The sequence below is a fragment of the Alexandromys fortis genome, unplaced genomic scaffold, assembly GCF_014885135.2.
Source record: "Alexandromys fortis isolate MF-2015 unplaced genomic scaffold, M_Fortis_MF-2015_v1.1 scaffold_13, whole genome shotgun sequence".
NCBI classification, from domain to species: Eukaryota; Metazoa; Chordata; class Mammalia; order Rodentia; family Cricetidae; genus Alexandromys; species Alexandromys fortis.
The window spans coordinates 12,241,063-12,253,969 of record NW_026067908.1 but is presented as its reverse complement, the minus strand read 5'-3'; the positions used below and the strand labels follow the sequence as shown (position 1 = coordinate 12,253,969).

At 39.8% G+C, this 12,907-nt stretch overlaps 2 protein-coding genes across 3 annotated transcripts in view; one reads left to right on the top strand and one right to left on the bottom strand.

Annotated features, from left to right (window-relative positions):
- The window catches only part of Alg6 (ALG6 alpha-1,3-glucosyltransferase), a 41,659-nt gene extending 40,375 nt beyond the window's left edge, over nt 1–1,284 (top strand). For both annotated transcript variants that reach the window (XM_050136326.1, XM_050136325.1), the window contains exon 15: nt 100–1,284. In XM_050136326.1, the coding sequence (XP_049992283.1) occupies nt 100–297 (198 nt within the window). In that variant the 3' untranslated portion in view covers nt 298–1,284. The remainder of the gene's footprint in view (nt 1–99) is intronic.
- A 2,949-nt stretch (nt 1,285–4,233) lies between these two features.
- Itgb3bp (integrin subunit beta 3 binding protein) overlaps nt 4,234–12,907 on the bottom strand; it is a 58,642-nt gene continuing 49,968 nt past the window's right edge. Inside the window, exons 8-9 of the mRNA XM_050136046.1 lie at nt 6,951–6,996; nt 4,234–4,997 (exon numbers count right to left, since the gene is read on the bottom strand). Of these exons, the coding sequence (XP_049992003.1) occupies nt 6,984–6,996 (13 nt within the window). The 3' untranslated portion in view covers nt 4,234–4,997; nt 6,951–6,983. The remainder of the gene's footprint in view (nt 4,998–6,950; nt 6,997–12,907) is intronic.

The window sequence follows — 12,907 nt, the reverse complement described above, 5'->3', positions numbered from 1 at the left end:
GATGGCAGCGTTTTCTCGGTGGAGGCAGGCTGACAAGGAACGCAGCCAGCACCCCGGCAGGCCTCTACCACTCAGTAAGAGTCTTCCTTTCCCTTCCAGTTCTTCTCTTCAGTCACCACCATGGCCCTTCTGACGGCTTTGAGTGTCACGCTGCACCCTCCCCAGAAATTACCAGACTTGTTCCCTGTGCTGGTGTGCTTTGTGTCCTGCATAAACTTCATGTTCTTCTTGGTGTACTTCAACATTGTAATCATGTGGGATTCCAACAGTGGAAGAACTCGGAAGAAAATCAACTAGCTGTTTTCCAAAACAAATGCAGTCTTCTGTTATGTGTAAGTGAACGTGCATCTTTAGAGTCATGGTATCATAGGAAAGAAATGGCCAGTGCCTATTGTTATCTACACAAACTGTTTATGGGACCAAAACACTTGTTTCCTAAGTATTTTCTGGTAAAGCATATTGTAGTTTTGCTAATATTCACAGATAGTTAAATGACAGAATAAGAGAAAAAAATGTCCCAGCTGGTTGCAGTACTCACATCTGTAATTCCGGTAGTGGGAGGTGGAGGCTGGAGGACCTGGGATCAAGATCATTCTTGGTGATATAGAAAGTTTGAGGCTAGCCTGGGCTCCATGAGACCCATCTTAACAAAAAAGGGAGAGAAAAAAAATGTCCTTAATGCCAATATTTAATAATGGAATTATTCTATAAATTGTAATTTTTAAAAAAGTTAAGTATCGTGAGTTTATTGGCAGAACTAAGCCTCTGTCTTGTTTGAGCTTTAGCATACAAGTAATAAGCATCTCATTTAAAGTTGTATCTCAGGGAATTAACTTTTTTTTAATTACTGAGAAGGTATGTTGTGCTGTTTGAAATTTGAATATGCATTACTACATATGCAAAATTGGATGCTAATAGATTAAGTGGTATTCTTGTTTCCAAGCACTTGATTCCATTTTTAAAAAGAACTTTATTGAATATAAAAATAAGAAGTTTAAAGTCTTATGGTTACTCATGGTCATTAGTTCTATATATTTATAATCATTCTAAATTAAACGACCTTATCACGGATTCCAGCTTCCTTTCTGCTACCTCGGTTAAGATCTCCATGGACACAAGTGTTTATTCAGGTCAGGCCTCTTGTTGGCTTGTCCTGTAGATATGGCTATCTCTTTTCCTGTGCTTTCTCTGGTTTCAACTGGTAAAAATCATGTATTATGTTTTCCTTTCTCATGGAAAGCTGTTTCTTTAGTTTTGATAAAAATTAAAGTCACTTTACCACTAGCCTATTTTGAGTATATTTCTTTCATAATACAGTCATCAATTAAATCATTTAATGGCATATTCTAAGGTCGTATAAAGGATGGTTCTGGATATGTCTAGCTATAGGCCGATGCAGGAAAACATGAATTTCTCAGTCTGATAAAGGAAGTGGGTCTAGGCAGAGCCAGTGTGCGTGAAGATTCAAAGGGCAAGACCAGCAGAGAGAAACACCTTGGTCACTGTCCAGTCAGGAAGGGCATCACTGTCCATGGCCACTGTTTGTAACCTCTGGGCCTCATTGACAGCATCTTGGCTGGTTTAACTTTACCACCTTTCCCCCCTTAATAATGTATCTGAGTTTAACACTGAAATGTTGATTTCTGTTAATGACAAAGTTTTAACTTCTCAGAAATCCAGTAGAGCAACCTTATTACTCAAAAGCAAAAGTAATTAACAGCATAAATGATGCTATATTTATGTACAGATTTCTTGTATGTGTAGATTCTGTCAATAAAAGCTTTTTTTTCCCTGATGATTTAGTCTAACCATACTGAGTAACCTTCAGCTTTACAGGAGACTTAGGATGATCAGTGTAAGTCATAGCTCTCCTACCCACTGCAGACCAGTTTACTATATGCACTTAGAGCTGGCTCTGGTGGCACACACTTGTAATCTCAGCACTTGGGAGCTACATTTAGGAGCATCATGAGTTTGAGGCTAGCCTGAGCCACATGAAATACTGTTTTAAAAGACAAAACAAAGTTAGACAAAGTATGCTTTGTTTTGCAGCAGCTAGCTTCCAAAGCACTGTGTCCTCCTCCAGTGAGCGGTCCAAAGCATCCCTCAGCTAACCTCAGGGCCTGGGGGGCTTTAATAGATACTTAAACAAAGTTAAAATCAGAAGCCTCGTTTCCTTATCTGTCAAAAATCAGGAGTTCCATGTTCTTTTCAGATACATCTTAGAACGAAGAGGCATTCTTGAGAAATGCAGTTTCTCTACTACTAATACACTTGGGTTTGCTTCTTAAACCAGAGGAGAATAGGGTGTGGGTTCGTGTATCATATGAAGCTCACCAGAATCTTTATCCTTTGAGGCCTCAGGGAGGGAAAAACATCTGTCCAAATCATAAACCACCAGTAGGGGAGCCAGCCACACAGAGGTCAAGGCAGTCAAACAGCCCACTGTTCTATAGGAAGGAGCAAGACACGGACAGATTACAGCCAAAACATGGCCAGAGGAACACAGTGGTTCCAATTCTCAGTTGGTTTCTTTTTTGCTAATTGGAATATTTGGGCCAGGTATATCCCTCCTCCTCCCCCCCACATAAACATTGGTTTTGTGTGTGGATCTTTCTGCTTTGTCCTTCATGTGGCCTCTAAGGGTGATAAAGCGAGAGTCATCTGATCTACAATGAAGAGAACTGGGAACTGGTTCTCAGCAGACCCAGCTGTTCTGAAAGGCAAATGCTCAGTCTATCAAGAGGTCAAACACACAGTAACTGTGTTAAACACATACCTACATAACTCATTACATATGAAACCAACTTGCTTCTTAACCCTTTATATCCTGACTGATGCAGGGTACTTTATAAAATGTTCTGACTTGTGTCCTAGTTTTCAGTGTTAGAACAATCTATATTAGTATATTTTTCGTCACATATCTGAAGGATTATATCAAAAAGTATCCTTGATATTTAGCAGACAGATATACAAAAGAAAAAATCTTGCTTTAAGTAGTTCCTGGAAACCCAGAAGACAATTAGGTTGAGTAGTTCATTGAGCTTGAACAACTACTTAGCACCTATGCCATTTATGGTAACAGATTTTTAAAAACACCTTTAATATATCTAAGTGGAAAATGAATGCTTTTCAATCTTGATTTTTATTTTACATCTTCATACAAGATTTTTATTTTCGAAGTAATACCTCATCAGGTAACATCTTAGACTAATTTTGTCAAAACTTCCTTAGGGCAAGTACCAAGAGAACAGCATTTCTTTCCTGCTGCAGTGGTCCGGTGTGTGAGGTGTAGAAACTGTGTTATAAAGATGTGACAAAAGTTTTGACTCTCCTTCCGCTCGTTCCTTACAGCACAAACAGATTGCAATGCAGACACCACAGAGTCACGTCCAAGCTAATGTTTCAGTCTGGAAGGGATCCCATTCTTCCCTATAGTAAAGCTCTTTCTTTTAATTCATTGGACTCTGAATTTAGTTCAAAACCAACTTAATATTTAAGTGTCTGTCCCAAAAATTCATTTCATTGTTTCCTAAATATACAAAGTCTTAAAACATTCACAGTAATTTTCTCTGAGCAGAGATGATGGTCCCTAGAGTGGAACAATGCACACCTGAGACACCAGTCCCACAATATACTACAACCTTTCCAACAAACACAAAGTAACCTGTAAATTACTGAGTGACTGGGACTGCACATGGGGGAGCTGGTTCCTGGTTTGCCTGGTGGACTGTGAGTGTCAGTAAAGGACGTCATTCTACAAAGGTAGGATCATAATTCTATCCACAAGTGTTCAAAGTCGATAAAACATAGGTGAAACAGTGCAAGTCAGGACTTTACTGCAGGGCTTACATTAAGGGGTCAAGAAGAAATGTATTATTTACATTGAGATTATCTAGTGGTGTGTGTAGAAAGTTTAAATTAGCTGCAAGAAATTTTATCTAGACTTGCACCTGCCTCGTGCTACGAGTTGGTATTTACTGGGCAGATTAATTACACACATTTCTCTGTGCCTTTAAATATGATCAGGCAGATGCGGACACTGTTCACAGCGCATGCCTTTCTTCAAGTGCCTTTGGGATACAGAAGATAGTTATTACATCATCATGAATTAGTTTCCAAATTAACAGACATCTCGTACATCACTCAAGAAATGATTTAAGTGCTGTTTGCCACGTGGTACCTACTTTAGACACTAATAAACTCCCGTTAGCTTACTTTTGCGTCTTCTAAGATTCACCTTCACAAATTAGTTTGGCTGTTCTGACAGCGCTTTTTATTTTGCATGGGGAAATATGAGAAATACTTTTGAGAGAATTTTGATACTCCAGCATGACCCACTGAAAACACAATTTAGATGCCTTTGTCTACATGCCTTAAGGGACTTCCAGCAGGTGCTTCCTTCAACAGCTGCCAAGAAGGGTGTGTGTGGTGACTGTGACAGATTCCTACTCAGTGTGTCCTGCTGGGGACTCCTGGTGGTGACAGAGGATCCTATTTGGACTCTATTGGGAGCACTGAGTCAGGGAAGATATTGGCGACTGAAGAAACAAGCCTTCTTGCAGGCATGTGGCTCTTTCCCTCCTGTGTTCACCATCAGAGGTCATGGACAGTGGCTCAGTGTGCGAACCTGCATTCGGGTCGCTAGGACCCATATAAAGCCGGAGGCAGCAGCACACGTCTGTGCTCCCACCACTCACGGGGAGCTCCCAGGCCAGCTGAGTTGGTGTGTACATTGGTGAACAAGAACCCCGTCTTGGTCAGGGGGACGATGGGCTCACGCACATACAGACATACACACAGATTTTTGCATAAAAAGGCAGTCAGTGCACAATGAACTCTTTTATTTTTTCCTACTTATCCATAGATAATCCGTTTCCTGTCTGAGAAGGTGGTTTTCAAACTTAACAGTCTGCTTTCACTGACTCTTCATGTCAGGCAGGGTTGCATTCTTACTAACACTCATGTAGATTGACACAGTTGTCAGACTTGTAACACTATAAAAGAGAGGAAATCTTATTAAAATGTTACCATGGAGGAGATGCTAGTTAGGCTAATTACACAGTTTATTCTCACAAAGTAGGATCACAAGCTCCACTTACAGTCCAGTGTGAGGGGAACCTGGGGCAAGAGTAGGGTTATAACTAGGGTAATAGAGTTGGCATTGCACATCTTGGACTTTAAAAAAAATTACTATATTTTTTGTAATACTAGAGACACTACAAAAGAAGTTTTCATCAGCTGTCCCTGATTGTTGGGAGAACTATTGAGAAAGATTTTGAAGTCAAATCCAGGGTCGAGCAGAAAACTTAATAAGAGTTATGTTATGGACTAACAGGTAGTAGCAGTATCCATCCTTCATGGAAACCATATATTCTAAGGCATACTTCAGATACTTGCTGGCCTCATAATCCTTGCAGCTGGGTCATCTCTGCCTGTATGAGGCTGGTGACTGCCTGCATTGCCCTGAATTCTTAGTCTCGCTTGTTGATATTTTGTGCTTATGTAGGCATATTTATACAGCCCATCAAAATTGCCCATGTTTTTGAAGCCAGGCATATTTAGTACATGCCTGTCATTCCAGCACTCAGGAAGATGAGGGAGGAGGATTGAGGTCAGGCCCGGCTTTATTAGAGGAGTCCTGTCTTACAGGTTCTTCTGTCTGAGTGCTATAATTAACAGGCTGTAAGCGGCTCCTGGACGAAGGCAATGTAGAGCAGAACGCACTTGCTTGCGGGAAAGCCCCGGTGTGAATACAGCTCAGCCTCTCAGGCACTGGGATTACTGCTGTGCACACCACACACTGCTGTAAAGTCCCCAGTCTCTGATTCCCTTGTCACACTTTCCCGAGTAGACCTATGCTTGTTGTAAACTTTCTAACACCGCTTTTTCTCCACTGGCACCCACAGCAGAAAGCAGTGTTTATTACCAACTAGTCCTTGCTCCACACCTCATGAAAGGCAGGATCCAGGACATCCACTGGCCTACATTTTACTGATATCAAGGTCATTAATTTTACATGCCATTCTTTCTCACATGTAGTTTCACTGTCGCGGCCTATCTCAAGTTCATGGGCCTTCGTGCTTCCTGTCTCATGTGGTCAGGAGAGCAGCTTGTCCTTGCATGTCCAGCTGCAATCATGAACAGAAGGCAGGATGTGGTCTTCAGACCTAGCACCCAAGCTTTCCCCTCAGGTTCGGGGCGGTGCATGGAGTTCAAGGTTAGATTTGGTGTAGATTCCAGTGGATTCTGCCTTAAGGCCTGGTCCATGTTAATTACTAAATTTTTTGCGACAGAGGGCTTGCCCTATGGGACATCTGTTTCTCCACGCTGACACTTTGATCCTTGTTAGAGTGGCAATTTTTGTACAATGGTCCAGAAGCCCAGAGTGAGAGTCTGAACTTGTATCATTTAGTACAGCTCAAATTCTGTCTCCACAGCTGAAATGCTGCTGGATCATGTCGCTTCTGTTGTATTTGGAGTTTTTAAGCTGGGCTAGTGAGATAGAAGGAGGAACAATTTTGATGAGGAAGTGATGAAATAAATATGCTGGAGACAGTGTAGCAGCTGAGACGGAGCCCGTGCTTACTCTTGGAATGGAAGCTCTCTTCACGAGGGTGAGGACCAGTCCGAGGTGTGGATAGATGAAGGAGGTGCCCAAATCAAGCAAGGTGTGTCCATCTAGTGAACTACTGAACACATCACGTCATGATGTACTGATAGTTTATATGATAGTAACTAGAAAAGGATTCTTTATAAGAGAGTAGTAATGTACTGATAGTTTATATGCTATAGTTAGTAACTAGAAAAAGATTCTTTATAAGATAGCAGTAATGGCTCTAAAGGAAAGCTGTACTAATTAGTTAAGTCTTACAATGTAAGTTAAATGTTTACATCTACAAGACAGTGAACTTTAACAAAGTTAAGTTAGAAAAGCAAGATATTATTACCTCAGTTCAAAATGGCTTTAAGGGATTTGAAACTCAAGATGATGTTCTACATAAAAAAAAAAAAGATTTGTTTTCAGAAAAGAGTTCAGAATAACTTGCCACACTATGTGATTCAAAGTCAATATCGATTCAAGTGAAATTAAAATAAATTAAAAGTGGGGGTTGGAGAGATGGCTCATCAGTTAAGAGCACTTACTGCTCCTGCAGAGAGGAGCCAGGTTCGGTTCTCAGCACTCATACGGGAGATTACAACCATCTATCTACAACTCCAGTCCTAGGGGATCTGACACCCTCTCCAGCACCTTCTGAGTACTGCATGCATATGGTGCCTTTACATACATGCAGGAAAACATCGATACACATAAAAATAGATAAATCTTTAAAAAAAAACCTCAACTTTTATTTTACATAATAAACAAGTTTGGGCTTTATAAGTTGTATTTCAGCATCTCAGAGGTTTTTCTGATTCTACTTCAGAATATATATTTTAAAATTATAACAGCCAAGATACTCGTATGCCTTATACATTATACCATTACAAAGAGTATTCATATGTACTACTATTGCTATTACCCTTCCACACTTAAGTGTGGTTACTTGCTTTCTGTGCTGGACAATGTCTTTCTTGTCTTTTATCTCTAAGGTAAGAAGACTAATTCATAACAGGCATTCCATAAACAGTGAGTGTAGTACATAATGAGAGCAATCATAAATATTTGAACCTTCTTTAATCCCAGCACTCGGGAGGCAGAGGCAGGCGGATCTCTGTGAGTTCAAGGCCAGCCTGGTCTACAGAGCTAGTTCCAGGACAGGCTCCAAAACCACAGAGAAACCCTGTCTCGAAAAACCAAAAAAAAAAAAAAAAAAAAAAAAAAAAATTGAGGCCAGCCTGATCTACATGGCAAATTCCATGCTGGCCAGGAAAACACAGGGAGACCCCATCCAAAATTAAAGCGAGAGAGAGTGAGAGAGAGAGCCTTCTCCAGATTTTGATCTAGGCTCTGTAGCTGCAATTCAGAAGACGCCCCCCCCCACACACACACAAAAGGTCAGTAGTCTGAGAGTGTTGATGCACTACACAAACACACGTAACAGTAGTAACAGTAACTGACAGACACTGACGAGTACTATGGGAGCCCACAACAGGCACAACAGGAGGAATGGGGAGTTTCACAGAGGATGGGCCACTGAGACGGACCTAACAGTTAGGTAAGCAGGGGGGGGAAAGCAATCTCGTAGAAGGAAGGCGGCAGAGGGGTCCAGGCATTCCAGTGGGCTGGAACTGAGTGTGAAAACAAATGACCTCTCTTCTGAGTCTGTGATGGGCCGCAAAGCACCGACATAATTAGCTATGTAACAATGTAAATCTACTTTGTTGCGTATGTGTCTAAGGTATGAATGCCACTTAGCAATTCGATGTGCGTCTTGGGGGTGGGGTGAGTTTTTCTGGCTGCTTTTCAGGGTTAAAATGGAAACTGTTCACCTGTCAGGTGACAAAAAACCAATTTCTATAAATGTGCCAGGATAATTCTTCTCCTCCTCAAGAACAGCCAGTCCTCAGTCTATTCATTACTGTCTTTTTATAGTATTTTTATTTAATAAAACCTATTAAGGCTACCATACAAATCTCTTTACTTATGCTTTTATCTTTTAACTGATCAATTTTTATATTGCTGACATCCCTTCTTCACCATTTGTTCATTTAAAAATTCATAGTATGTGAGCTATGTCTCCAGGGAAGTGTCTATAAAATTTGTTACAGCTGGCAAATGTGTATGAGTCAGTGATAGCACATGACTAAATGCTTCACAGAAAATAAAATTTGTTTCTGTAGTAAGCAGAACTGTTTAAATGTTATTTATTTTTATGTTTCAAAGAAAATATATTGTGAAGTGCTGCATTGATTTAAAAGGCAACAATGTCTGTGTACACGCTGTAGAAGGGAAATTTATGAAACCTTTGCACAACTCCTTTAATTGAATTTTCCAAATCTCTCACCACACACAAATAATCAATATCTTCTGCAGAGAAAACCAGTCAGAATTATTACAGTCTTTCTTTTCAATTTTGTTGTCATCAGCACATAAGAACACCTGGATATTTGTACTGTCTGCTTGCAAGTTATTTACACCTCCTAAACACATAATTGCTACTAAGTGAGTCCAAATGTATAATTTTAACATTTGCTACGGATTTTTTCAAAAGAAAAATTATTATGCTTTAAGAAAAGCATAAAAATTTAAAGCATGGAAGAAAACTATGTAAAAGACCTTGAAAAGTAATAAACCTGTTTGGTTTTCCTTAAATCTAAGACAAATCTTAAGTAAGCATTTCCAGCAGTTGATAGTGTTCCCCGAACAGTGATGCCTGGCACAGAAGAAGAACATTAGCAGTATCTACAGTGGAGGTCTGACCGGGAACAGCATGCACAACAGTGACTCCATACAAAGGGCTGGGGCTGCAGTGCACTTTAATTTGTGTGTGCGGCTCAAAACTAACAGCTATCTCCAAGTCAATCTAGGAGAGCACATGGAATTTTTAAGAGAATGTTCAAACTCAGATGAGTGCTTTTTAAAACTGAAGTATCTGACAAAAAATATACTTAATTTATAAGATGAAAAGACAAAAGGGTAGTAGTCTTCGGGAAGTAAAATTATTTAGCCAATATGATGAATACTTTTTCAAGATTGAGTTGAGAGAAGCAAAACATACTTTTGTTAAAAATACCTTAATGGTTTCTAGGAAGAAAAGGCAATGCCACAAACTACTTTATAGTGTCAGCACAGAAGGGCTTTCAACTTGTCATGTAGCCTAAAGAATTTTGGAATTCTCGAACCAAGATGAATTTTACAATGGAAGTTAACTAAAGAAAACAGTCTGTGCTTCTTTCAAAAGACCAGAGCTAGAAGTTCTGAAATCGTTTCTGTTACAAACAGCTGAAACAATCAACTTTTTTGAACACTGTAAAGTTCAGATGGTTATACTACACTTGAAATATGCACTCTGCCACCTACACAGTTATTCTCAAAACATAAAATATGTTTTGGACTGAAACTGTCTTGATTTCTTATCTTGGCAGCTGCTCTCCAATTTGCTTACATTCTTTTCAAAAACATTTTGTTTACTGGAATTCCTAGACACAGACCAATAATGGTGGCATTTTAATATCTCCAGAAAAACTGAAAATGCCAAGTGCTACAGAATGCCATCTATTGACTAGGGGCTATCTGTGAGAGGTTGTTTTTAGTAGAGGTTGACTATGAAAAGCAAATACATTGCATGCCTTCCCATGTGATGACAATGTGACATTCCATCCATCAGCCCACTGAATAGTCAGATGTCTTAAGCTTAAGCATAACAAATTTAAAATAATTATGAAAATTCACATCCAAATCTAACAGAAAAGGAATCTTTCATTTCATTGTTTTCCTAATAGTCGTAAAGCCAATATTATTAGGGAAAGTGAAGTTAGTCTTATATCCTAAGTAACCAAAAGAAGCCTTCCTTTGTTCAAGAACCTTGGGTTTAGCAGCGGAGTGCCTGTTATTCACATGGTCTAAGCAGGCATTCTGATTCATAAGGTCTTAGGGAAAGTTTAGTGACCTCTCCAAGTTATTGGGGATGTTTTAGTTACATGAAGCTGGCACAGTATGTGTCATGTGCCTGTTTACTTAATCCTGGAGAGTCATTCTTCGCCCTGCAATACCAGCTGCAGGTGGTACTGAGGGAAGGGACGGGCACCAAGGTGAAAGAGGAAAAGACCAATCTAAACGGGCAATGGCAGCAGAAATGTTGCCGTTCTCCTGCAATTCTAGGAAAACTTTAGAAGAATCTGAAGGGTAAGAGGAATGACCAGCATCATCCTCAATGGCCACCTCAGGGATGTGCTGATGGTGAAACAGTGGCTGGCCTAGTCCCACCTTTATGATTACAGAAATGAAACAAATCCAGTATATAGCATAAGGGCCGACTCAAAAAAACCTAGTGTTATGAAGAGTCACAAGATGTAAAATTTAAACAAATTTGGATAATAATAGAAAAAAAGTAAAGTGGAAAACATCATTAAGACTCAAAGCCCAGTCTCCAAGGGAACACACGGAGCAGACTAACCTCAGATGTCACAAAAATTAGCAAATGCTTCTTAAAATCAGTGTGATAAGAAGAGGGGAGACTTGTTAATTTAGCAGAGAAGAATCTGTGTGTTTGTGTTTATGTGTGTGCACAATCTTTAACAACAAAAAACCAAATTGCAAATATGTCTAGCAGGAAGCAGAGGGGAAGCACCCAGTGAAATGCAGGAACTCAACCTCAAATTACACAGGAAGCAAGTTTTCCTAAGTCGAAAAGTGAAGAACTTTTGGTAGTCTAGAGACAGAAAGAGCTAATGTAGCTTGTGCCACATAGGAATGGAAGATTATCAATACAAATACATGGTCCAGATAGTATATAAGAACAACACATACTGGCATATAACATGCAAACAGGTTTTTAAATTAAGTTTGTATTTATTCTACAAGTAATTAATGCCTACTGGAAATTTCAAAACATGATTTAGTGATTCAATTTCTTCTATGAATGAAAGAAACCTAACCTTATAAGAGCCTGGAAATGGACAAGTCAGTCCGCACAAATAACAGAGAAAAGCTACAAGGCTGGTCTTACACAAATGCACAAAGAATTGAGGTACAGTGAGTAGCTAAAATGAATGACATATTATCCAAAAGCCCCCAAGGAGATTTTAGTGAAGAAGCAATACTTTCAGAAAATGTTCTTGAGAATTATTTGAGGGCTAGTGAGATGGCTCAGTGGTGAAGATGCTTCCTGCCAAAGCCTGATAGCCCGAGTTTGGTCCCCAGAGCCACATGCTAGAGGGAGAGAACTGATTCCTGTGATTTGCCTGCAGACCTACAAGTATACCATGGTATACCCTCTAACACAGGAATTCAATGTAATAATTCTGCTAACTAACTACCCGAGAATTTTCCTTCATTTCTCCAAATTTGGTAAATGCCAGTTTTAATTATTAATAGTTCTAGGAAAGTATGGATTTTAAAATTATGTCATCAACACAAGATATAGAAAATTTCTTCTGACTGAGAAATAATACACATAGAAATGTCACATAATCTAAATCCTATCAGGTTAGGAAAGTTCAACAGTGACTGCAGTCATGCTCTGAAGAGCTAACTTAAGAGAGAAGAGACCCCAATTTGCTTCTAGGTCACGGTACAAGTGGGGTGCAGAAGCCCACTTTGCGTCTCTCTGCAACAGCTTTGGAGGCATCTTGCCCGTTACTTTTGGGTAATGTCGTTGGCCTCTGTATCTGACTGGAATCTGGTGTCACCACTGGAAGTTACTGTTCAAGTCCTAGCCCAGTCAGACATGGTAGACTGGTTGACCCATGCCGGTTATATTAATGTATAATCTAAAGGCTGGGGTGACCAGCTGACTCACTTGTTTAGGGAAGAAACATGCAATCATGGAAAGGCCAAACTTTCTGACCTTTAGCTAGAGTCCCTGCTCTGTTGCTTAAGTGGTGGCGTCTTTGGTCAAATTTCTTAGTGAATTTTTTGTATGTGTTCATCGTCCATTCTGATAATGAAAATAACTACCTTGTAATTTTGCTGTGAAGATATACTGTAATATTGCTGAGCTTCACACTGGAAACACAGAAATTACCAGTCCTCAGTGAGAGGCAGTTGCTTGCACTTAAGGATGGTAGACTAACACCAGTCAAGGCCCAACTCCACTTCAGAGCTTGCTGAGTGCAATGATGTCAGAATATTAAAATTATCATTATTCTACATACAACAGTATCATTCAGTCATAAAGAACAAGGGGGTCTCTGCTGGGCATCTGACCAGAGCAGCACTCAACATGAGCAGCCCAAGTATAGCATTTAAAAAGACCCCTGCTGAGTTAGTGGTGTGGTGGTCCCAGGCCCTCCATCAGTTATT